General features: G+C 40.2%; 1 protein-coding gene across 1 annotated transcript; it reads left to right on the top strand.

Annotated features, from left to right (window-relative positions):
- Positions 1-9714: 9714 nt before the first annotated feature.
- On the top strand, positions 9715-27566 carry csnk2a4 (casein kinase 2, alpha 4 polypeptide). The gene is made up of 13 exons (XM_084347762.1): positions 9715-9866; positions 14909-15234; positions 15345-15456; positions 15574-15675; positions 18370-18420; positions 18701-18760; positions 19055-19138; positions 20878-20988; positions 21858-21959; positions 22330-22430; positions 22862-23010; positions 23103-23192; positions 26036-27566. Exons 2-13 carry the CDS (start codon positions 15134-15136, stop codon positions 26152-26154), a joined length of 1182 nt encoding a protein of 393 aa, XP_084203888.1. The 5' UTR covers positions 9715-9866; positions 14909-15133; the 3' UTR covers positions 26155-27566.
- The last annotated feature ends 1 nt before the right edge of the window (position 27567 follows it).

Genomic DNA, 27567 nt, shown 5'->3' with positions numbered 1-27567 from the left:
ATATTTTCCTGATTATTTTAAAGGTTATAAACCACATGCTCCACACCCAAAGAATAAACCACTTAACATTACTGGCAACTTCTGCCTGTAACTGCTCAGAGAAGGAAACCTATATGGGGATTTCCACTGAAGTTTTACCTTCTCCATCTGAATAATAACAAGGAATCTCAACAGAGGAAGTAATCAATCTCTCCTCTCTCTGAAGTCGTTGTATCCCAGCAGTATCTGACCACAGAGAGCCCCTGTCAGGGTGGTAGGTGCAGAGTTGCCAGTTAGGAAGGCATGAATCAGACTCAACTCTGGGAAAAGGTAAAGGCAAAACAGGAAAGACACAAATTAGTGTTGTTGGATCCATTGTGGTGACTGATGATTACTCATGGGGACCATCAGGGAGTGTAGCACATTACTGGAGCCATGCCAACAAGATCAACCGCAGAGAGGAGGAAGCAGAGTTTAAAGTTTGGTGTAGGAGCTGAAAAACACCTCCTCAAAAATACAGTATTAAGTTCACAAATGTGTTTGTTCTCATGTTTAACAAATCAAACCCATCACCTTATTTTCCTGAATGCAACTGAAACTAGACTAGCTCATTTTCTGTTTTCATGAATAACACTTAAAGTTTGGGACATTTGGAAGCAGTATCCAGGAAAATACAGAAATCTGAGGGCTGATCTTTGGCATGACTCTGCTCTGGTAGTAAATCTCCCAGGTTGGGATCCACATGTGGTGTTGATCAGTCACAGCTAATATCACCTAGCACCCTGTGACCGGACAAACACAGCTGCTGATGAATTGATGTTATAGATCACAGCAAGAGAGCAGCCTTGGCTATGTGTGAGAATCAGTGTACACACAGAGACAGAGGGACATCCAAGTTTTTATTTGGATGTACAAAAGCAACACAGAGTGTTCAGAGGAAAGGCTTAAAGGATGAATGGCAGCAGATTGCCTGAACAATCTGCACTGTTAGCTTGCAACAATCACATAATGTGGCAAAAAAAGGTAGACAGAATGTCCACTATGATAGATCACCCCATTCTAACAAGTTTGAAGACTCTGCAAGCTGATATATGCAGTGAAATGAACAGAAAAATGTAAAATACTGTAAAGTTAAAGCAATGGTTTGACATTTTGGGAAATTCACTCATTTGTTTTCTAGCAGAGAGTTAGAATAGAAGATTGATACCAGTCTCACATCTGTATGTCACATTTGAAGTTACAGCCATGAGGTGATTAGCTTATCGTGGCACAAAGACTGGAAACAGGTAAACAGCAAGCCCAGTTCCATCCAAAGCTAACAAAATCCACCTGCCAACACCTATAAAGCTCACCAATTAATATTTGTTTAATCAATACAAAAACCAGAGTGTAAAACAACTAATTTTTAACTTATGTGGAGGGCTATTTATAGGCTCGCTATTTCGTCCTGTTTCCAGTCTTTTTGCTAAGCTAACTGTTGCTGGCTCTGGCATTATCCACGAGTTTCCTACAAATTACCGGCGGCTAGTTACTGGGGAAATGATTATGGGTCAATAGCGATTCCTCAAGGGGACACTAAAGGTGCCACCAAAAGTACTGTTAATCTAAATGTATATAAAGGAAACGTTGATTACTAGGCCTACTATTAAACTATACTGGATAATGAAAGGTAAATAACTTCAGTACCTGCATGTTAAAAGATGCGGCTGCTTCGTACCAGTATTTTAGTCACGTTGACACCCGATTCAACTGTGAGGTAACAGGCAGAATTAAATGCAGTCATAACTGCAAATGTGTTTTGTTCTATTAAGGTAGCATATAAAAAAGTCAGACACGTCTTTCAGCTCAGCCGCCAAGATAAAATCTGAACACTATTAACATCATAGGTTACATATTGTTTACATTTCCACAAACGTGTCATACTGTATCACGGTCACAGTACATGTTAATTAACTGACTTGCATGTTGAGAGGTGGAGGGGATGGTGGACCTTTCTGACAAGGGACCACATTCAGCATTTGTACACGTGACACCGCTGGATATTCTAAGGGGACCTCGGGACATTTTCCCACCGTGTTTTGTAAGACAGAAGTCGGCCATCTGCAGTTGTGTTTATGGCTACAAGACTAGTTGTTTTTAACAAGAGCTTGGAACATCTACAGCAGTTTGTGGTGACGCGCATCACCGCACCAAATGAGTGTGGAGCTGCAGGTTGATTGGCAGTGGACCCAGCCACTCTGTGGCATATGGCGGGGGAAACCAATCTTTAAAAACTTAAAATCACATTGTTTCACATCTTTAATTAGCAGCAAGTGTTTTCAATCCATGAAGTTGCTTATCTTGATCTTCACAAATGAATGATGTAATGGAGAATGGCTTTTTTGCATGTGACACGTCCCAGTTTGTGTTTATCTTAAGAATACAGTCTGTGTACACAACAAAACTTTATCTAGGACCTCTGTATTTCTGTCACACATATTCCCTCATCATTAAAGCATTTAAAAGTTACTTATAATCACATTGTGAGGGGCAGTCACAGCCAACCATGAGATTTATTGCAGATTTTAAACATTTGAAAACACAGTTATGACTCAACTGAATCCTTTAAATCCCAGTTGAAGTGATATCTGGAGGTACAACCCTCTGGAAGAAAGTTATTGAACTCGCATTCCTCTGGGGTGGCACAAATAACTACACACTTGCATAAAGCATCCCAATCCTCCAGTTTCTCCACCTGTCAGTACTAAAGCCTAATTAGAAGCTGCTGTGTGAGCTTATCCTGCAGCTCCAAGGGCCTGGCGGAACCCTGCTCAATGGCTCCCAGAGGCCTCCCCTCAGGCAGGAAGATGTCATAGAGGAACAGGAAGGAAAAGGCCTGAGTGCTCGACCCTGCCGAGGCCCTCCCTGTGGGGCCCGGGGCCCTGGGTCAGTGCCAGCTTTGACATCAATTGGGGCCCAGATGGCCCACTGCACTCAGCTGATGCTTATTTTATTTCCTGGGTGGGAAAACATGGCTGAATAAAACTCTGAGTTAGAGTCAGTTTGAGTTATTGTGACTAAGATTTTACAGTAAATTCGCTGGATGGGCAGGTCATGTACAGTATGTCAAATTAAACACAAGATAAAACAATTAAAAACAGTTTTATATAACATGTAGGTAAAGTTCAAGTAAATGCACGTAGTATAGTAAGAAATTATGAAATATTACATCTAAATATGTTGATAATTTGTAGTTTAAAACATCTGACAAACATACATGCAGATTGTATTGCACTGGCTTGTAATGTAAGGAAAAACATAGAGAAGGAAGAAACATGTTTGCATAAACTCAAGTACCTACACAAATAACTATAGAGTAAGAGGTGCAAAGTCTCTATAACCAAAAATATGAAAGAAAGTAGTGTTGTTGTCAAAAGAAAGCTAACTGAGCGAGAAAAGAGGAAGATTTAATTTCTTTGTATATTATTGGAATCCTTTTTATACACGAGAGGTATAAAGGAAACTATGAAGGTATGCAACCACCTCTTACTGGTGTGGTTTCTTGTAAAAGTGAGTGATATCCCTGTACACGACAGTATAAAGTTCCATCTGAACATAAATTAATCTGTCAAAGTCCTCAGCAGCGCTTTCCCAATCTTCAACCCCATCTGGTAAGCATTAGTGGAGGATACCATGGGGCAAATAGGAAGGGCTAAGATTGCGATACAGTTCCCCTCCACCACACTTTAGCCCTAAACAGACCCTTATGGTGCTGTAGCTCAACTGTGTGACAGGGCAGACACCTTCCACCCTCCCCAACTGCCTCTTGTTCAACCCTGACAGAGGAGGTAATCGCCATCGGACATGCACTGAGAGCCCTTTCATGGGACAGCGGCCTTGGATAGACCCCTTCCGATTTTTATGATTGTTTTCCATTGATGGGTGGAGTGGGAGTGCAGGGAGCAACCCAATCCTCTGCAGCGGCCAACCAGGCACAAAGTAGGCCAGACACAGTAGTGTGTGTGTGTATGTGTTTGTATCAGTGTTTGTGTGCACTTGTACAAAGACTTCGACTGATAAGTCTATTTGAAGGCCGACAATAATACATATCTTTTTTAGTTGTGGTCAGTGTTGGGGGTAACACATTACAAAAGGACTGGGTTACAGTAATATTTTTCTTTTTGTGATAACAGAGTAATTTAACGCGTTACTAATAATATTTCAGTAATATATTACTACAGTTATGTCATGTAACACGTTACAATCTGCGTTAGCGACCGAAGTGAAGAGTTTATTGTTGTTTTTGTCAGCATCCATCCACACCAACATGACCATACTAATAAAGGCTATGCATGTGTTTAATACAGCCGAGCCTGTAAGTTCTGTGTTCAGTCTGTGTGACTGAAATGAGCCATATTTCATATCCTAATGATGAAGCCTGATCCTCCGAGCGTACTTTAATTTACATTCTTGAACCACATACTGTATGCCCATACATTCTGTAGTGTAATGTAACCATATAAACATAAGTAAGTAGTTAGTGGTTAATGACTGGTAATACGTACTGAGATGTCAAAGAATATAATCAAAATGTGAAGATATCATAAATGAATGGTTAAAACATATACTACTCTGCACTAGTTGATTAAACATGCACCTATTGATCGAACTGATGATTAAACTACTGTATTGTGTTAACTTGGAATGAAATGTAACAAATGTAAGAGTGAAATAATGTAACCAAATATACCACACTTATTATGTTTAAAAGTAGTGTAATAAGTAATATATTATTTCATCACTTAATGAAGGTTACTAATTATAGGAAATACATTACATTTTGAAAGTAACTTGCCAAACACTGGTTGTGGTGTACCTGCTAAGGAAATTAATTTCAGCAGGTTTGTCTGTTACAAAACAACACCCTGCGTCGGATATCTGAAAACTTTAGCCCAAGAGATCGTGCAATGTGAGCGACACAAAGTCATTTTCAAGTGCTATTGGGGCGGTTGTGGCTCAGGGGTAGAGCCAGCTTCTTGTTATCGGAAGGTTGCTGGTTCGTACCCCTGGTCTGCATGTCTAAGTGTCCTTGGACAAGATACTGAACCCCAAACTGCTCCTGATGTGCTGGTCTGCAGCCTAGAGACATCAGAGGGAAACCTAGAAAACCAGTCTCCTTAGTACAACTTAGTGTACAATCAAGTGATTTTGAACACGTTATTTTAAGGTAAAATAGTGACATAATGTTGCATTTAGTCCAACACTGCAGTGACTGAGGTGCAAGACATTACTTCTTTCAAATTGTAAGCCTGTTTAGCCTGTGCAGACATGCAAAAAATACATTTGTTTGATGAAGACCATCAGCTTGTTGGGCTGATCTATCCCATAATGTCTGTGTCTCTCATGACAGAAGTTGCTTTATGGATAATATCAACATGAACCTTTCTTACATGTGATTGAACGAATACACCACTTGCTGCTCTGTCCCTTGCTGCTGGATATCAGTGGTGACCAAGGGTGAATATTTTTTTTACCAGCTGCAACAGCGTCGGCTGGTAGTGTTTTCATCTTGAGTCTGTATGTGTATGTCATTATGGCAAAATGTGGTCTTGGAGACACCTCTTTGAGAACGATCTTGGCAACATGACAGCATCACAACCATGCAAGATGGTTAAGGCCAATTAAGGCCAAGTTCGTAGATGGGTGTGGTCTCGTGTAATAATGTAGTAATCAGTAATGACTAGTCATGGGACACAACAAGAACCCTCCTTAACAATACAACATAATTCAAATAGGAGGGTTAGGGAGCAAAGTGCAGGAGAATGAACTGAGTGACTAACCCAATGCAAGGTTTATTAGAAAAAAAACATTCGAAACCAGTATTTGACCAATAAAGAAAACATTGACAAATAAATATATCAAACTTTGGTGAGCTTCAGGAGGGTCATGCCATGTAGGAACTCCCTCACAATTACCAAGTGGTGGAAGAAGTATTAAAATCTTTTACTCAATTCAAAGTATCAATACAACAATGTAAAAATACTCCACAACAAGCAAAAGTCCTGCATTCAAAATCCTACTTAAGTAAAAGTACAGAATAATTAGCTGAAAGTATCAAAACTAAAACTTGTTCTGTAGAAAATTGGCCCTGTGCCTGATATATTATTTGATAATTTATCATTAGATTATTAATATTGCATCAATTCTGTTGTAGCTGTAATTACTTCATATACTATTAGGTACTTTCATCCAGTGGTTCCCAACCTAGGGGTCAGGCCCCTACAAAGGTTCACAAGATAAATCTGGGGCAAGCCCAACTCCAAGCAGGCTGCGGTGACCTCTTGCGACTGCAGCCAACCCGTAACAAGCACCCGTCTCCACCTCAAACAAGTGTGTGTTGCAAAATCCGTACTGAACTTATGTCTGTGCAGGAACCCTTAGAGAAGGACGTTTTTTAAAAGTCAGTGTGTTCAGCTCTCAGTACTTTTGTAGCTTCTAACTGAGCCTCTGCTTCTAAGCTTCTGCTGTGTTTTACTGTTTCATCGTGTTCACTTTCAGCTGTTTCAGGAGCCATGTTTAGTTACTGCTGGTGAAAACACGTTTCCTGTGATGCTGCTTCATAATAAAAGCTTTAAAATGACTAAATAAAGGGGAGCTTTTATTGTGAAGAAGTTTAGGAAAAGGAAATTAAACGTGTTTGTAACTGAATTAGCGGAGCCACTTTGTTAGCAGTGATTCTTTGATAGTACTGCAGGGATCGAGACGTCATTAGTTGAAGACACACTTTCAACCAGATAGCTCAGTTGTGGTGGAATAACAAGTCCTTGCCACAGAGAGTCAACTCAAGTATAAGTTGTGGTAAGAAAGGGAAGTCAGTGAATATGTACCAGAGGTGGACGACCCCGTCTGCTGATGTCCACAAGGCCAATATCACACTGACATATCGGTCTAACAGAGCAGATGTGTGTGTGTGTGTGTGTGTTCCATATGGGCGATGGTGTTGACGGACACTCTCGGGACTATTGTTTCCCTCCCAACATGCAGTGGGAGGAAGTGGTGGAATGACCCGAGACATTAGTACAGACAATATCAGTCCATCAGGGCTGGGCTCTGACTGCTCTATGCTTGGCTCCTGCTCCTGTGCTCTGCCTCGGTTTTAGGGCGGCGGTCCTTAATGCAGAGGTTAAAGGTGACTAATCTGAGGCATGATTTCTCTCCCTGTCAAAATAATACTACAATATGTCTGCAGTGACTCCTCTGAAGGAGGAAAGAGGCAGACTTCCGCAGCAGCCTGACATCGATCATGACCCCATGAGACTTTGTGTTTTCTTCATTTTATCTTTGCCCAGTAAAATACTTTACTTATAAAAGAGACCTGTTAACTTTTTTTTTTTACTTACTAATTTCATTCAGCATGTGCTGCTAGGAAATGTATGAACATGAACCCCTTTTTTAAACAATGAAGCTGATTCTTCAGAAGGGCAAACACATTCCCATTTCATTTTTTCCAACAAATAATTAAACTGCTCTGTGAACTTCCCTTCAACCCCAGAGTTTTCTACAGAGCAATCACAGGTCGTCTGTTTTTGGCAGAGATGTTTAGGAGATAACTGTCCACTCAAGCCAGAAAAACACACAAACAAAGCCACATATGTCAAATTGTGACATTGCATGGAAAAAACTCTCCCAGGTATAAGGAAGCCTGTGGATCTGCATTTTAACAAGACATGAAAAATGATCTTGCAGCTAATAAATGCAATTGTTCACTGCTTAAAGGCTCCTGTAACTGGGTGATGGATGGGAGGCATCGTCTGATATATGTCTGAAAACTTTGAACCAGTTTCAACACCCAGAGCTATTGTTTAGAGGATATCCTCAATCAAGGCCCCAAAGAGCACAATGAATAGTCTCGCTGACAGAAACCTGCTGCCCCCAACAACCTCCTCGACCCGCCTGCTGTGTGGTGGAGAAGAATGACTGCGCCGGCTCCTGCTCCAAGCACAACACCATGTTTGTTTCTCATTGGACAATGCCGAAAGGAGACTCATGCAATTTTAAACATGTTACTCTGTTAATGGCTCAATGGTTGCTGCCATACAAGTATATACAACTTGCCGTGTTACTGTATTCCTACACATTGTCAGGTTAACCTGTTATTTGGCCAGATTAGCCTGCTAACCTATAGGTGGCTCTGTAGGCCCTTATTTACAATGCCAGTGCCATCACCTTTCCACTGTGTTTTTTGTGTGTTCCTTGTCCCTTTCTGAAACCTACTAGCACATCTATCACTACATGCACCTAGATTTCCTATGTGTAAATTAATGGAGGCCACTTTTAATTAAAATGATTTAGGATTATACACCATGTGAGCATAATAAGGTGAAAAAATTCTGATCTTCTAGCTAGATTTCATGACACAGGGCCCAAGAGGGGGCATCAATATTACGCTCCAACATTATTATCCCTGAGGCCCCAAGGCAGTTGTCCTCATTGCCCAGTTGGTAATCCAGCCTTGACCATACAGTTTTATACTGAAAGAAGAAATTCTTCCTCAATTGAATTTTAAAATAAATGTCTGTAAAAACCAGAACACAAATATGGTGAAGTAAGATTAGGGAAGAAGCTGAGTGGAACTGTGCAAGGGAAGTAAAATAAAATATCATTATGTTAAAGTAATACTATTAACATATGTCATATGAACCCCTGACTGGCAAAGCCTGATCGCTTCTTACCAACATTATCCCTGTATGTTACAATATTCTGAGTATATTACCTGTTTTAATATTTACTATGTATTAATAGTACAGTGTTGTGAATGACTACATTTCCCACTGGTGCAGTTGCTGACAGAAGAGCAGTACAGTGTGTATGGTTTTTAAATGTTGGGCGCCTCCTTTTGGACATAGTAAGGACTTTTTTCCTGATTTTGATACATTAAATATGTTAAAACATACATTTAATTAAACTTTAATGAAAGACAGATGGATAATCTGTGCTCTTTCTTTTATATTCCATGGAAGATTTTTAAAGGTGGACTTTGCGATTGTAAAGTAAAAAACCATGAATTACTTGTTGTATAGTTGTATACTGCAATAATAATCTACAGCTGTAACAAAATCCTAGAGCATGCCTGGACTTGTCTCACGGCACAGTAGTGAGCTGCAGCACAGCATTTGGGAGCCATTGAACTACAAGTCTCCCTAACTGGGCCCTGGCCCTCTAACCGAGTGATGTGATGTCATCCTCCCACAGAACAACAAGCAAATCCAATTACGCCATCTTTGTCAGTTGCTGCTGCCGGAAAATCTAGCAGGCCAAATGTGAAGAGATTTGGTTAGAGTTGAGGTTGGACAAGCAAACACTGCACACCTGTCAGTAAGGGAAACACACTCCAAAGAAACGTCTATCAATTCAGTTGTGACGTTTAATGTGTGTTTAATGTAATGCTTACTTAGAAGGCTCGCATTTATATGTGGAATAGAGCTGAGAGCTGAATATTCTATAATAAATAGACCTACTGACCTGATCATCCAGGGAGAAGTTGTAGGTTTTCCTGTTCACTTCAATTCCCGTCACTTACCAGCATTCAGTAGCACAGCTTGCTGATTGTCTTGTGATATAAAGAGCAGTCCAAAAATTACGACTGTCACATATTTCTGTTGTGCTGGCTCTGTATTCCAGGACATTGAATTTGAAACCAGTGACTTTACAGGCTTTACTGTTGTCCCTCCACGGCCTCCGTTGCAGTACTCGGGGACGTAGGTGGCGGTGGTCAGCCATATTGTCTCTGATACAGCAGAAATCACTCACTGGCGCAGACACACCGGCGACGGAGGGAGGCGAGGACCGTTCGCTTGACGAAACTCAGCTTATTGGGAAGCATTTCGGTCGTCGAATTGATCAAGGGGGTAAATATCCACTCTGCTTCGCTGCGGTTGATAACGCAGACTTACATTCTCTGTGGACAGTAGCGAGTGCTAACGATAGCCGTGCTAAGGTTAGCAAGCTAGCAACTTGGGCCCGCCTAGAGCCGATAAGTTACCAACACCTTCTGCTCACACCGAAACCATTCCATCCGGATGATCTAGTTCGCTAGGTAACTAGTAAGCAATTACTTAATTCATCGGAAAATATAGCGATAGCGTTTGTTTAACCAATGCCTGAAACAAGTTTGTTTGGCACCCTATCCGTCTTCAGTTTTAATGCTAATGTAGGTATAACGTTAAGATTACGGATGTCGCATAATTTTGAGTGAATTACAGTAACGTAAGCAACAATGTAAACTTAAACACTCTCTTGCACCCACTATTGTGCCGTTTGATACAAGATGCGGAGCTATTGTGCAAGTTTGAACAAATTGAATTTAGTGCTGATTGAGCTATAAAACCGAATGGAGGTATTGATTCCATCAATCCGGAGGTGGCCTTTCATCATCTTGCATGATGATGTCTTAGTGGATTATAAGAAATTAGATATCAGTTCGTTAAAGCATACTGATGAATAAAATTCGCCCTTGCGTTTCTCACCGGAAGTTAGAGACATCGGGGCTATGGTCAAAGTAATCGATATTATCAGGGTATTAATGTTAGGACAGAAAACTAGCTAATGTTATGTCCAACGTTAGCGAGCGTTAAATGATGTCGGGATCAAGATGTTAGCTGTGTTAACGTTGGCTAGTCGAAGACCTGAACTAACATCACCCGTCAGAAAAAAGGTTGGTCAGGATGGTGGGTTGTTAGCTCTGTTAATAACCCCCACTTGAGCAATTTAAATAAGTAGATGGAAATAATCAGATAAAGGGACGTTAGCTACAATGTGAGTCGGCCGTTAACGGTAAATGCTATCGTTAAACAATCGACCGACAGATCGACAATAATGCGCACGCAGCGTTATATATAATGTTTAGCTAAAGTTAAAGCTACGAACGCTAACGTTAGTTCACGAATGACTTTGACTTGACTAGTTTGTCACAATTTGAGTTATTGGAAATGATGATGGAATAAATCGTTAGTTTGAACAATAAAACGGAAAGTTTTAACCTTCAATGTAGGTTAGGGTTGTTACAGGACTGTTGCATTAGACTACATTAGGTTCAGCTTGGTGTAACCGATAACTAATAAACCTGCACCTGAATGTACTTTGTCTACTTCTAAATTGTTGCAGCAGTAGCACTACATTTTTTGGAAATGTGCTTCATATACCAGACAGGACAATGAAGATATAGTATAGTTTGTGTACGTCATTCGAAAGCATGTGAAAGCAGACGGTGTACTTGTTTTCCTTATTATTCCACATATGTATGGAAACATTTCCCCATCGTTACTTACTTGCCCTGGGTTTGTAAGAGATGGAGTGAAGTTGTTCTGATGGTTCTGTCAGTGGTGAGTCAGTGAATGGATTTGATGTTTGAATGAGATCAATAGTTGCACAATATGTCCTCTCCCTTCCTGCCCTAGTAATCCAACAGACAGTCAATATTTTTCAGGAGTCAGTGGTGATGTTTAAAACCGTGTGTAAAAGGAATGCTCACATGGAACTAGAGCTCATTTGAGACAGCTATCTCTACCAGATATTCAGTACTGTATCAGCTATCCAGTACTACTGGAGCTATAACAACTAGTCTATAAATGAATTAGTCAATTGAAAGAAAATGTATGGGCATCTATTTTGGCAATCGATTGTTTCATTTTTCAAGTTAAAATTTCAAACATTCTCCAGTTCCAGGCTTTTAAACGAAAGGATTTGCTGCTTTTCATTGTTGTTAACAATACAATTGATGAGACTTTGGGTTTTGAACTGTTGGTTTGACAAATGAAGCAATTTGAAGATGTCACTTCTGTCTCAGGGAAATTGTGATGAGCATTCTCACAATCTTTTGACATTTTATAGACTAAATGACAACTTTTGAAAATAATCAGCATATTAATCGCTATTAAACATAATTGGCAAGGGACACCGGTAAAAGTTAGAGCACAATTTGACCTTCGGGCTCAGCACCTTCTCTACAGTGCCTGTGCGGACCACATGTAAAAAAAAAAAAATCATATTTGGATAATTTTGACAAATGTTATGATTGCCAATGATAATTTTTTGCCTCACAGTTTTTATTTTCACTGAAAAAACCGAGCTAAAATCATGATAATGTGATATTTGTCAGGGTCTGTACCAAACATACATGTTTTCTTAAATCTGGAGAACAGAATTTTTAGGACGTGACATCTCTGCAGCACTACAGTACTGCATTACAGTGCGGTTGTCACACATTTTACCTTTATCTAAAGGTTGCATATCCTGTGATTTGAATATTGCAATTTTGATACTATTTCAATTAATTGTGCAACCCTACTGCTGATCTGATACTCCCTCTTACTTTCACTCATGAATAACGAGTCAGGCGAATCATTCCTACATGGTCTCCCATTTACTTTGTGAGATGAAGTTAAACAATAGTGGCAATTACAGGGTTTGTTAACTTTACCTAGTCTTTCATCTGCTGAATCAGTGCTGTCTTCATTGTCAACAGGTGGTTTTAGCAGTAGAGGGTTGAGTAAATCTGACATTAATGAATTGTAAAGGTGCTCCCAATTGATCGGGCACCATCGTTATCGGCCGATAAACATTGTAAAAAGGTTGATCGGTGATCTTTATAGAACTCGATCAGAAGAGCTAAAATGACACAGCCACACACACCACAGGACTCTGCTGATCACTGGCTGCTAACTGCTAACTAATTTTCCTCCTTCCAATATCAATATGGATTTTCAGTGCCCAACATACTGTGCAACATATTAGCAAGATCCTGCTAGCCAGCCGTTTGTGACTGAGGGGGAAAGATGGGGCGGTACCGTGGAACAATTCTTGTAACGTTAGGTCTCACATTGAGTGGCCAGCCAGATAACTACGGTAACAGCAGGGGAGAATGCCCTCCGTTGGATAGGGGTGTCACGATCTCAATTGTGAGTCAAATATGGCAGGCATCATAAAGAAGTAGACTTTACTGAGAAAACGACACTATATATGTGTGTATATATATATATATATGTGTGTGTATGTGTGTGTGTATGTGTGTATATATATATATATATATATATATATATACACATATATATATATATATATATATATATATATATATATATATGTGTATATATATATGTATATGTGTGTGTAATCGTTTGACATTTTTGGGTCAAACGATCTCCAAACTAATATAATCGAATTGAAACTATTTATTTGGCATTTTTTGTTGTACAGTAAGCCGAGAGATTTTCTGAAAGAGACGCGCATGCGCAATTAAGTCTCTCCCCCAGGCCCTGCGGACTGGCACTCACTCAAGTTACGTTTTTCTCTAAATTACATAATTACAAAATCGCCATCAGTCAACAGGACGCTGTCTGACTCTCACTCGCGGGGAAGGAGGCTGTTTTCTGAGCGAAAGTTCACTAAGTCTCGGACGGTAGGGCTCAATCACCGTGACAAACACTTGGTGAGTTTAAGTTTTTTGCCGGGGACAGACGCTGTTTTTCGGGCAGAAATGTGACAAAGAGTTGGTCGGACAGACACTTCACGTATAACTGCGGTATTTTTTTCCTCATAAGTTGCCAAATTCACGACCAGTTACTGTTGTTTGGTCCTGTAACGTTGCTTTGTGGGACATTTCTCTATTTTGTTGAGTGATGGACCTGTTCAGTTATCACACAGTGAACACCATCAGACCGACACACCTGCTCCGCGCCACCGGCTTATCCGTTCACACTGGGTCGGTTCGCCAATACTGCGCCTCAGACATTGATCTCAGGCACACTGTATAATGCGACTCTTATCTGTCAAATTCGGACAGGCACAAGAAAATAACAGCTGCCATTGGATACTTTTTAGCTAAAGATATGCACCCTATCGTCTGTCTTATTTGATTTTCTAAGTATATTTATTTTATTCATTAAATGTTTTATAGAAATTCAATAGAATATTTGTACATTATCTTCGATTTGAACATTTTGCATTTTTCGATTTGAACATTTCATGTATTTTATTGAGAGAAATGCTGAATAAATGCATCATGTTTCCAAACTCAAAAATAATCGTTTAAATAATCGTGATTTCAATATTGACCAAAATAATCGTGATTATGATTTTTTTTTTCCATAATCGAGCAGCCCTAATGGAGATTATATCACTTATGACACCATGTAGACCATCTTTTGAAATAAGAATGAAAAAATTTAGTTGAGTTATCATGGCATAAAACCAATGACCTAGACTAGACTAGTCTAAAAATGGCATAGCCATCTGTGCTAAAAGAAAAAAACAAAAAACGATTGAGAATCGCGGCTTTGGAGAATTGTGACACCCCTATCAATTTATCATTTGGGATTGTCTGTTTGTGATAAGTATATTTTCTGTTGTCCCACGTGGGAGGACTAAGCAACGCTGTTTGTTTTGAGCCTTACAGCATGAGAGCTAACAGCTGACTGAGCTAACACCTTACAGCGGAGGCACACAGCAGGAGAGCTTCTGTTCAGACGAACATGAAGTGTTAAACAGTGAACTGCAGTTTAATGTGACAACACAAGTTTACACTAAAATAAATGTAATGAAGTAGACAACCATTGCTGAGAACAGTTGACTTTGAGTTTGGAGTTATAGACACTTAACATCAGTGTACATTTTATCTTCTAGATGAATGTAACCAGATACAAATAGTGACCAGGTGGTGGAATACTGGCTTCAGGGCACAAATACATCACTGCAAAGACTGAGACAACTGAGACTGAGGGATTCTGTGTCCTACTTGCTTGTTTTTTATTAACATAAATATATTAAAAATGTACACTTAAATGCCACTAATCTTAACTATGCCACTAATAACTAACAACTTTTGATGACAAAGTAAAGAAACATCGCTTTGACTGTTGATTGGTTCTCTGATCTTTAAATTCTTCTTTATCAGCTATCCCACCGTGCCCCTGGTGGCCCCTTCCCCCGTCCTCTGGCAAAGCCCCTCCCCCCCCCAACCCCCCCTCCCCCTCCCAAACCCCTTGTCCTGTTGGGATCAGCCCCCCCTCATCCCCTACCTTCCCTTCTCTTCCTCCCTCCCTCCTATCCATCCTCCCTGTACTCCAACCATCCTCCGCTGCAGTAGGATCTCCCCACATCCTCTGCCAAGCTGTCTGACATGTCAGGACCCGTGCCAAGTCGGGCCCGAGTGTACACAGAGGTCAACACTCATCGGCCCAGGGAGTACTGGGACTATGAGTCTCACGTGGTTGAATGGGGGTAAATATCATGTCGACCCTCACACAACATTCACAGCATAATGCTTTACCTATGTTTAACTCAACTGATATTTTAATGTGATTATTATTATTTATTTTTTTCCTCCACAGAAACCAGGATGACTTTCAGTTGGTGCGGAAGCTAGGGCGTGGCAAGTACAGTGAGGTCTTTGAGGCAATCAACATCACCAATAATGAGAAAGTGGTGGTGAAGATTCTCAAGGTACATCTAAACATATAGAGACAGAAGCCTGGATCAGGTGCAGTGGCTCTGATTGAATCATTTATAATAATGCTTTGATCTTATCCGACTAACTCTTCCTCATCCTTTTCCCTTTAGCCTGTGAAGAAAAAGAAGATCAAGCGTGAGATCAAGATTTTGGAGAACCTGCGTGGAGGTCCTAACATAATCTCCCTCATAGATATTGTGAAAGACCCTGTGGTAAGTACAGTATATTGACTTGCAAGAACACTTGATTCTTTGTGATTTGTTGATGGCATGATTTACATTTTTTAAAACATAAACTGTATGTTGTCAAACATTACTGTACCAATAGCGTGGTGAGCCCACCAGCTGTGCAAGCTTAACGATTTCACTTGGGCTTGGAAAGTATGTGTCTGTAAGTACTTGGTCAGCTATGGCTTTAAGTTGGATAGATGTATCTGAGCAGTTATACAGCCTTGTATTCCTGTGTTGTGTCAGGGCTCTCCCCAAAGAATGGAACAACTGCTGTTATATTACAATGATACAGGACTGCCATCATAATCATTTAAAATCTATGTTTTTTTTTTTAATTGAGGTTTCTTCTTTGACTTAAGAAAAACCCAAACCCTTTTTTCCATGTCAAAATCCATTTATACGCTGTGGGAGGTTTTCTTCAGTGTTTATTATGACAATAAGACTTGAAGAGTTTATCCAAAAAGAATACGAAGGGGCCAAAGAAAGTTCCTAGCCAATGGTGCTTTTCACACTGCACTTCATAGAGAAATCCTGTTTGTCTTCGTATTTAATGTTGAATGATGTTTGATTGGATTAGTTTAATAAATGACAATGAAATGCGCAGAAGTGGAAAAAGAGAAAAAATATTTTAAGGGGTGGGTAAAAAAATATTCACATAAGAATCACGATTTTTATCCCCCACGAATCCGAATCTATTCACAAATGTCAAAAATTGATTTTCTAAATGATTATTAATGGCATGATGTTGACGGAAGGAAAACTGCAAGGGTAACTCTGCTAACCTGCAGATTGTTTATCTTCGTTTCCAATTGTTTCATATTGTATTTCAGCAGATTAAGGACCACGATTAACAGTTTAGCACACAGAAAACAGGAGCAAAAGACTGAAAACAGTGCCCCCTTTTCCATTCATTCAATCGATAATCGATTCTGAATCTGAAGTCGATTGTGGATCGAACCAGACATCCAAGAATGAAAATCATATCGCATTGAGAGATTGCCAAAGATTCACAACGTAGTAGTAGTAGTAGTAGTAGTAATAATAATAATAATAATAATAATAATAATAATAATAATAATTAATTGGAGGTATGTCAAACAAAATATTGTCAAACATTTCTTGTTGTAGCTTCTCAAATGTGTGATCTCAATATCTTTGGGAATTGAACAGACAAAAAACTATTTTTTTGCCGTGGACCCTGAACTGTTGTAGCTAGAGTTGTGAATCTTCACTGGCCTCACGATTCGATTTGATTACAGTTCAGCTGTCGATACCAATCAACCCTTGCAGCAATCAACAATCCTCACCTCTAGTTGTAGCCCTTCAGTTGCCTGCTTCTGCCATTGTAATTGAAGATCCTTGGAAGAGCCCTGTTTCAGTGAGAGCCCTTTGCCAGGCATTTCTACTAGCACTAGAAAAATGGTAGATTAACCAGTTGACATAAGATAAATGGATGTCTAATGTCTAATTGATAAATCACATGGCATTCTTAATTTAAAACACAATTTCTGCTTTTCTGTTTAATTCATTGTGAATGAAATACCCTTTTTAAAAATACCTTTTAATAGTTGCTCTGACAAACTAAGCAGTTTAAAGACATCAATAAAGCTGTAGGTGATTTTAAAGGCTGATCGATAGAATTTAAAACAATAGCTTGATAGATTGAGAGTTGGTAGGTTGCAGCTGTAGTTCACACTGTAAGCAAAGTCACCAATTGTGGTTGTGCCCAGAGACTCATGGATGGTCAGCAGCTCTGAAATTTTCATCAGACTACTTGTGTATTGTTCAAACTTTTAGTGTCGAAACACAATTTGCTAGCTATTAAATAATGATTACATAGCATTACATAAAAAACACACATACAAAGCTCTTACTTAAGCACTCACATCAATGCAACAATAGATCTAAGTGCTGTTTATCCATCCTTATTTTGGAGATGTCTGTTAACTAGAATTCGAAATCAGAATATGAAAATATTAGGGGTGTCACGATTCTGCAAATCTTCGATTTTACGGGTCATGGGTTATTGCTCGATCTAATTTTTTTGGTTTTGTCTTTTAGCACAGATGGCTATGCCATTTTTAGTCTAGGATAATTGGTTTTAGGCCATGATAACTCATTTAATTTTTAAATTCTTATTTCAAAAGATGGTCCATTATTTGTTTGCAGTATACCACACTAAGGCCTTGTCAAATTTAAATAATTTAACGGGGGGGTGGGCATACTGGAACCACGCTATGAAATGCCAAGCAGGTCGCATCTTACCACAAAGGTGTTGCCCTCCATGCATGATAATGTGAAGGAAAAAGTCTGACACGCCTGCCGGATGTGATACTGGGTGCGTGGAAAATCCTCGATTCCACCTTTTGATTTCGAAGGTTGAGATCGTGACGTCATTTCGATCGATATCCAACTTACAATCAAGGTTGTGACACCCCTAGAAAATATGAAGTATCTGAATGACTGGCTGAGTTTCCTTGCTTTCTCATGTTCAGGAAATGAACGGACTGTTGTAGACTTGACCCTGGTGTTGCTCAAGGTGTGGCTGTCTGGTTAGTTGGCACAGAGTTGCGTTACTACCATAGCTTATTACAACTGTGACATGTGGTAGATGTTGTTGTTTGAGACTGCAATATATTAAATACACAACCTTAATGTATTCTTTTTTTTTTTCAGTCCCGGACACCTGCCTTGGTCTTTGAACATGTTAACAACACAGACTTTAAGGTAGGAACTGAACCATTTCTTCACTGTGTTTATGGAACCCTCCTTTCTTGGCATGCTCGTTGTTTTCCTGTACACGTGTGTGTATGTGATGGAGGAATATGAAAGTCCAGTGCTATGTCTTCGGTACCAGAAAGTCAACCATCTTCTGGTTCTATCCTCAATCACTGGCACATTCCAACAGGTCAATGTGCGTGATGTGTTACTGTTCCATGAATGTGTGCTGTCTGTTTACTGAACGACATAAACATAAGAAGCCTAATGACTTTGTTGTCATATACAGCAACTGTACCAGACCCTGACAGATTATGACATCCGGTTCTACATGTACGAGATCCTCAAGGTGAGTCCTGCCTGGTTCATCCACCTCCCTGCTCATTATCTGTAACCTCTAGAGTGAACCACTAAATCCTCAAACATGACTTTGTCTTTAAAAGATATCCTTGTTTTTCGTCAGCTGTCTTTTTTTCTAAGTTTTTGGGCACTCGTACAGTACCAAGCCTCTGTTTAGGTCATCAAACATTGTGTGTGTTGTCTAGCAGGCAGCATCATGTTTTAATCTGTTGCTGTTTGGGAATTACTGGGAAGAAAACAATTTGACCAATGGATAATAAAGTCCCTTTTCTCTTGTCTGTAGGCCCTGGACTACTGCCACAGCATGGGAATCATGCATAGAGATGTGAAGCCACATAACGTGATGATTGATCATGAACACCGCAAGGTGAGTTAATCGGGGCATTTTTTAAAGATATAGTCTTAATCTGTAGACGAAAATGCTAGTTTTAGTCACATTTTAGTCATTTTATTCTTTCATAGTTTTAGTCAACAAAAAGTCATTTAGTCAAAAATGTTTTCTCTCTTTAAACTCATTCAGTTAGGCTAATAAGCCCCTGCATAATCAGCAGCTTCATGTTTTCCAGACATGCCAGACGGTTTATCAGGCTGTTGTACTTAGTTGATTAATATAATTAGTTGAATAATATTCCTACCTGCTTTAGAGCTAATACACAACAAATGCTGTGTCATCTTAGAAACGACACTTTGACTTTTTGCTGACCAAAGCCATCATGTTGCTGTCACCAACTTGCCGTCGGTTTCAGACAACATCTCTGGCACTCTGGGATGCATTGATTTGCATTTTCTGACAAACTAGACACACAATTTTGGGAAGAAAATCATTAATTGTTTATCATGTCTGATAGTCCACGGCTAACATATTAGTCTTTTCTCGTCGACAAAACCAAAAACGTACATTTCATCATAGTTGTCAGTGATGTTGCTAGATATGCATCCTACGTCTCTGACATATTAAAATACAAAAGGACTCAGTGAACTAACTATGCATGTGTCCAGGGTACGCACCATATTTTATCCCTGATGATGCTACATTGTGAACAATGAATGAATATTGAAAAAATTATTAAAGGAAATTTGCTATCAAGACAAAAAATAAAAATCCATTGGTCACTGTCTCTGACCGTCTGTACACTGTGCATATCTCAATCATGGTGATATGATACTTTCTGCTGCAACAAAACCAATCTTTGACACACAGATTTCAACAAACAAAGCTACAAATTTGGTATTGGGGAATAGACTAACTGTGCCACTGTCAAGAGTAATCAGCTCTGATCAATTCTGCCTTCTCTCATGACAATGATGATGGATTGAGCTTTACCAATCAGGAGATGCGCCATGTTGAAACCATAGAAATAAACCACTTTTTAGTTCATTTGAATTTTGTAGACAAGTGTATCAGGATGATATGATAGGGCTGTAGTCGACTCAGGATTTTATTGGTCGAATTGGATTTTGCTGTTCTACAAAGAGATTCAACAATTCTTTTTGGTTTTTTTTTTCAGTTCAGTGCCACACTAAATTTCTTTATCAGCCTACATCAGTATGTTTTACCTGCAGCCTCAGACTCACGTTTTAACGCCCTCCCTCGTCATCTGTGGCGTAAGAATATCAGATTTCCAAACAGTCAGAGAAAGTAAAAGTGTGCATCCTGCTCATAGTTCAGTTATAAAATCCCAGAGCATCACGTTTACTGTCATAGTGCTGTCATAGCAGGGCCGGTACACATTTTGGTACCGAGGCAAGATTAGTATTTGGTGCCGCTAAATTGCACCTTCCTCAATTTTAGTTATTTAAGTTATTCCTGTGCATTTTGTAAGCTTCTGTGTGTTATCCTGCGTCTGTAATGTACTCTGACTGACAAAATCGGTCTCATACTGATTGGCTCATCAACACTCACAGGGCAAATACAACCATTAACCAAGTTTGATCATCATAATGTTGTGTAGCTTTTTGTTCACTAGTTTTATCTGTACTGCTGCTCTGTTTCCCCATTGTGTGCTTGGATAAGTAATTAATTCAGTAATATGTGACAAGTAAATGAACACAAATACACACACTTGCTGTTTGTAGTTGCTGACTGCTTTATTTCTTATCGTGTAGTTGCGCCTTATTGACTGGGGTCTGGCTGAGTTCTATCATCCAGGACAAGAGTACAACGTCAGAGTCGCCTCCCGCTACTTTAAAGGCCCCGAGCTCCTGGTGGACTATCAGGTACACCTGTGGTCTTGTATGTTTCAGGTGGATTTAGCATGTTTAAAGTATCTGATGGGTGTAAGTGGGGGTCTCTCTGGGATGCCCTTTGCTTTGCATTGTTCTTGATTACCCATTGCTATGTTAACAACACAGACTTTAAGGTAGGAACTAAACCATTTATTTACTGTGTAAGATTATGGAACCCTCCTTTCTTGGCATACTCGTTGTTTTCCCGTACACGTGTGTGTATGTGATGGAGGAATATGAAAGTCCAGTGCTATGTCTTCGGTACCAGAAAGTCAATCATCTTCTGGTTCTATCCTCAATCACTGGCACATTCCAACAGGTCAATGTGAGTGATAGATAAGATAATCACTTAAAAATATCATTGTAACGATGATGATGTCATACATTAATTGGTACGGTCTTTTTAATATGATATTTAGGGGCTGTCCAAGTTAATGCGATAATAACACTTTAATGCAAATACCTCTTAATGCCGCTAATTTTTTTGCCGCCGATCAACTCACACGCGCACGTTATGACCCTCGGCCCGCTCCGTAGTTTGTGAAATACTGTGAATAACTGTGGACAGACAGCTCAATGTTGGGGAAATTATTCAATTGGATTTATTCAATCTTATGTTTCTTACCTCATCCATTAGTATTATCAGAACCACACGTGCAGTTCAAGACAGGTTCAAACAAGGTCACGTGCTTGTTTCTGATTGCCAAAGGAGAACTGCATCCTTTTCCTATCCTTCATGATGCATCAGTACTCATTCAAAGGGTGTCTGGCTGGATTTCATGGAGTTGCATCTCAGGGAATTTAGATTTTGCTGCTTTCATCCCGTCTGTGCTCCTTCTGAAACTTTGTGTGTGTTTCAGATGTATGACTACAGTCTGGATATGTGGAGCCTGGGCTGTATGTTGGCAAGTATGATCTTCAGGAAGGAGCCCTTCTTCCACGGCCATGACAACTATGACCAGGTAAACACAAAGCAGGGTTGGTTAATAGGACAGAATTCTACCACTGGCCACCGTCAGCCCTTCAACCTTCACTGTTATGTCTTTGGACACACTGTAGCTACTTTACTGTAAAAGTAGTAACTTTACACAGTTGTCTTCATTGGTAGAGCAGCTACATGAATGGCAGGCTATAACTAGCTTTTTCCTCCATCATTGTTGTCTTTAAACAGTAGTGAAATGTATAGACTGGCACTTCTAGCCACAGATCTTGTGAGAGTGATGACAACGCAGCATTTCCTGACTTGTCTAGTATTACTATAGGTTTGAGTCTGGAGGAGTTTAACGCTCTGGTACAGAACTGACAAACTGTTCCTTGTTTGTTGTCCTCTAGTTGGTGAGAATAGCCAAGGTACTGGGCACTGAAGACCTCTACGACTACATAGACAAGTACAATATTGAGCTGGAACCTCGCTTCAACGACATTCTGGGAAGGTGAGTCACATGATAATGATGATGATGATGCCGTTTTGGCTGTGCAGGCGTAGGTTGGAGGAGAAGGACTACATATTGTCAACATCAAACCTGAAATCATTTACATTTACATTTAGGCCATTTAGCAGACGCTTGTCCAAAGCAACTTGCAATAAGTACATTTGTCACAAGAAAGAAACCACAACTTATCACCGTCGATGAAGTAAGAATGAAAAAGGGGGGGGGGGGGAGACTTCGCTCAGACTTTGCTGAGCGGATGCAAAAAGGTCCAAATGAGTTCAAATTCAAAAGCTGGAGCTCATCTGTGTTTCATGTGTACATTATGGCACGATGTCAATCGTCATTATCACAACTGTCTGTCTGTGTCCTCTTATTTAAGTTTAAAAAGACATCAGGATTTCATTGGGTTTTATTTTGTTTTTTGCCCTCAGGCACTCTCGTAAGCGGTGGGAGCGGTTTGTCCACAGTGAGAACCAGCACCTGGTCAGCCCTGAGGCTCTGGACTTCCTTGACAAGCTGTTGCGCTACGACCACCAGGCCCGGCTGACAGCCCGCGAGGCCATGGATCACCCGTACTTCTGTAAGCCCTCAGAAACAGCCAGTGTTGTTTTGTGAGAATGGAATCACGATCAGTTAATCCAAAATAAGTTATTTCTGTTGTTGTGCCTATAGTCCCCATTGTGAAAGATCAGTCTCGTGTGGCCGGATCAGCTAACCTGCCCAGTGGGAACACAGCTGTTAGCACAGCCAGCATGATCACTGGTGAGAACACATGCACCTGACATGAAGTTATTCTACTGCCCAGCAATATACATGAAACAATAATGAACATCAATGTATGCTGGGGACAAACAGGAGGCAAAAGTGCTGCAAAAAGTCTTTCTTTCAGCACTTGTGTTAACCAATGTTCAGGTAGAGTGTGACACAGTGTGCAGCTCTGCAGCGACAATTGTCATCCATTCTATTTCCTCTATGTGCTAACACTGAATCTAGCAAGAAAACACTGATTATCTTTATTGAACTATATATCTGATGTAAATAATCTCATCTTGATTAAAGATTAAATATGCATCCTGTGCTTGCCAACCCTTCTGATTTTCCTTCCCCTCTCTCCACTGTTTTCTGGGGTTTAAATTCACACATGCACACACGCCAAACACACATGTTGCAATATCCATATCCTAAAATAGTATTGAAATAAAAAAAATAGAAATAGTATTGCTGCTGATTGTGATTGTCTTTTTTAAATTCTGTAATTATTCCACATATTTGTCAGTTATGTGTTAACAGAGAGAGACATGAGCACACAGGCAGAAGAGAAGCCCCTGCAGATGACAGGCCATTAAACTTCATTGTTTGAGAAGAAGCAATGCCTCGCCCATCCAGGAACGCATAAAACGCATTATGTTAAAAAATTCATGAGATTATAAAGATTCGCTCTACATGTGATAACAACAGTGCAGCAGAATCCCTTGTTGACCTGTCTGGAGAAATTAATTTCTGTTGTGAACAACCTGGCTACTGCTTGTGCGATGTCTGTCCAAGGTGTCACACAAAATTTGAGGCTCTGAAAATTTGGAAATTACAACAACTTGAAGTGTTGAAGTGCTGCTTCTAGCAACAGTAATACCCCTTACACATTGGACAGGGAACCCACTAACATCAGGCATTTCTCTTCAGAGTGAATGTGTGTACTCACCATTCACTCCTGCGTCAAATGACTCTGCAGTAGTCACAGGCGTTAATTGGCGTGTTGCCTGTCTTCAGGCGCGATGTTATGATGTGTGTTGAAGTTAAGGATGCAGGCTTGTTAGTACTTTTCCATGCGTCTCTGTCAAGCAGGGCTTGAAACACTGGTCATTTGGCGCCGAGTTTGACAGAGACTGACTGAATTGAAAGGTATTAAAAGTTACCACCATTACATTGTCAGTGGCTTCTGTGTCACAAATAACTGAGCCCTGTCAGCTGCTTGATTGGTACTGTGCAACTCTCAACAGATGAGAAAGAAGCGAGCTGTCTAACTCTGCAGCAACTTCTGTTATCAGCTCCAGAAAAAAACGTGTCTGATTCATTATGTTATTAAAGGATAACTACCGTTTTTTACAACCTGGACCTTATTTCTAGCAAAATATATGATCATTTACTCACCCAGATAACTTTGGTGTCATTTGCCGTCGTTCGGACGAAATTAGATCCAGTGTAGCGCCGATATATCCATATAATGCAAGTGACGGGGCATCGACACACAGCCTCTATATAACGCATTATCTGCCACGAAACTAGTTCATTTCACCAATATTTTGTTATGATATGCTAGTGCTATTCCCCTCTGAGTCCGGGCTCGTCTGTTATCAACATCCGGGGTCTGTAGGTTGACCTACTACCTCTGACCTGGAAGATGTCGTCTCTAAGCTGCGCGCGCACCCGTGACAGCCGGCTTGTTTTACCTGTAGCTGCTACTGCTAGTTTGACCCTGGATGTTGATAACAGACAAGCCCAGACTCAGAGGGGAGTAGCACTAGCGTATCATGACAAAATACTGGTGAAATGAACTAGTTTCGTGGCAGATAATGTGTTATATAGAGGCTGTGTGTCGGTGCCCCGTCACTCGCATTATATGGATATAGCGGCGCTACACTGGATCTAAATTCAGAACGTCAGAACGACTTCAAATGACACCAAAGTTATCTGGGTGAGTAAATGATCATGTTTTATGCTAGAAATAAGGTCCAGGTTGTAAAAAACGGTAGTTCCCCTTCAAGACTTTTTAAATTAGTTTAAACTTTTTGTGGATGTAGTCTGATGAGGACTATGATCAGCTGCTTTCTACTGTTCCCGTTTTTTTCCAGCACACAAGAAAAACTAAACAAGGAGACAATTGCCTATTTTCAGCTGGTTTTATCCAGGTTAAAAAAACTCATATACATGCGCATTTTAGTGTAAATGTGATATATGATGTTCACATACAATATGTTAATATTTATTCCACAAACTTATGGAGATCTTGGAGTCCATGGTGAAAGCACACACGTGATCCGACCTCCACTGCAGGCTGTTGGAAAAAACTGAATGGCAGCCATAGGGATGAGCCATATCATGGTTAACTGTCAATACACCAGAGAGCTCTTACTAATGAAATAAGTTATATTGTTGGACATTTGTCTTGGCAAACACTATGATAGACATTAGTATTATTTGTACCCATACTCCGAGCCGCAGTTTCTCCAACATTTTAGTTGTTTTTCTCTGTTAAAGCCACTTTCTGGTTTCTAGCTTTCTAGAAAAAGAACTGGTGCTTAATCACATGGTTAAAAAAAAATAAAAGTGAAGTGAAGCCACACAAAGCACTAACAGTGATGCTTTGTTTTTACTTATAGTGAGATGTGATTGATGTTGTACTTTAAGTTGCATTCAGGGAGTTGACAGCCTGTCTGAAATTCTACATTTTATTCTACATCTATCAGATGTATTGATGTTTAACAGTCCTAGTACCCACAGCCTCTTGGCACATATCCGTCTCGTGACTGAACCCATAGTTTGTCTGATGTTAGTTTTCTAATAAAAAAAAAGGTTTCTAATCGTCTCTCTGACCTGTCCTCCCTCAGGTATCTCTGCCTTGCCAGCCTCCACTGCCCTGGGTCCTCTCACTGGCTCGCCGGTCTTGTCTGCTGCCACCAACGCCCTGAGCACCCCGGTGCCCGCTGCTGCCGGCGCCCCGCAGTGACACCGCACACAAATACACACTCACCCGCCCTCAACCCCAATCTCTCCCACCTCCACCACCACCCAGCCTGGGGGGGAGAGACTAGACAGGCGCCACTCTGCCAGCCCTCACCACATTCAACCTAACTCAGTGTGACCATGCCTCACCAACCTGGCTTGAGGACGCCGTTGTCTAAGAAAAGAAAGATGTTTTTTCCGTTCCTTTTCCTCCTTGAATGAACGTGTTAGCCTGACATCTGAAGTGAATGTTCTCTGTATTTGAAATATACAGGAATTCATTTCATTTTGTGTGTGTTTGTGTGTGGTGAGTCTGAGAGAGAGTGTCATCCATGGCCCCCCACCCCCCGTGTGTTAGTTTGGATTGTGAAGGCAGTGGTCAATCAGTACATCAGCAGAAGGCAAAAGAAAGATGTCGGCCATGAGGACCAAAAGGAGCACATCCTGTATAGTTTACTACTGCAGCATCGTCTAAAACAAGACCTGATGAGAACACGTGATTTACCTCCCCAGATGAGTCTGAACACCCTCCAGATCACAGCATTTTGGAAGTGTTTGGTGCTGTTCTGTGCTCCAGGTGTATGTGAACACAATGACACTTCAATACTTTCTCTGCCTGAGTAGTTTTGTCTTGCCTTTCTTACCAAACCAGATCACCAGTCTTCTTTTGATATGCGACTCCCCGTCATGTCATCTGTTGTTCATTTGTTTTGTATTGAAATGTTCCGGACTGCTGGAAAAGGTTAATCTCCATTAAGTGGTTCGATCAACTCTAGTGTTGTACTATGATCTCTTAAAAAGCCAGGTAAGGTTCATTCAGGTTCTCAAAGAAATGGTTTCTCAAACGTGCTGCTTTCCAGTTCCTTGAATTACTTCAAGTGGCTTTTCTTGAATTACTTCAAGACATAACCAAAGTTTACTCAGTTGGTTGGAAGAAGAGACTGACCAAACCTAGTTTTGTTTTGTGGGAGTTACTCATGGAGACGCTGTAATGCAAGTTGACAGTGTGGGCTCTAGTGAATACGATGACTCAGTATGCGACACAATAATCATCTGCAGGTGACTAAAGTGCTGTTAGTGTTGGAGGAAAGTTCACTTCTGTTGTGAAGTGAAATGGGTGAGCTTTGTGAGGGAAGTATTGAAGTTGAAATGTTGAATAGCACTTGAAGAGTTTTCCCCAGTGTTTTAGTGCCAGAGTTTGAAAGTGTAAGTTTTAGACCATGCTGTACATACGCATCCTTTTTTGTTTTTCATTTCAAAACCTGAAAATGCAAATAAATCAGAACATGTATACATTGACCTGAAAGAGGAGCAGTTTGAGTCCCTACATCACTGTATATATTTTTATGTCCTTATGTAGAAGACTAGTATTTGAAAATATTTGTGTAAATAAACACGTGTTTTATTTATCAGGTAC

Source organism: Pagrus pagrus (assembly GCF_965226575.1).
Source record: "Pagrus pagrus genome assembly, chromosome: 3".
Taxonomy (NCBI): Eukaryota; Metazoa; Chordata; class Actinopteri; order Spariformes; family Sparidae; genus Pagrus; species Pagrus pagrus.
This window is presented reverse-complemented; position numbering and strand designations above follow the sequence as displayed.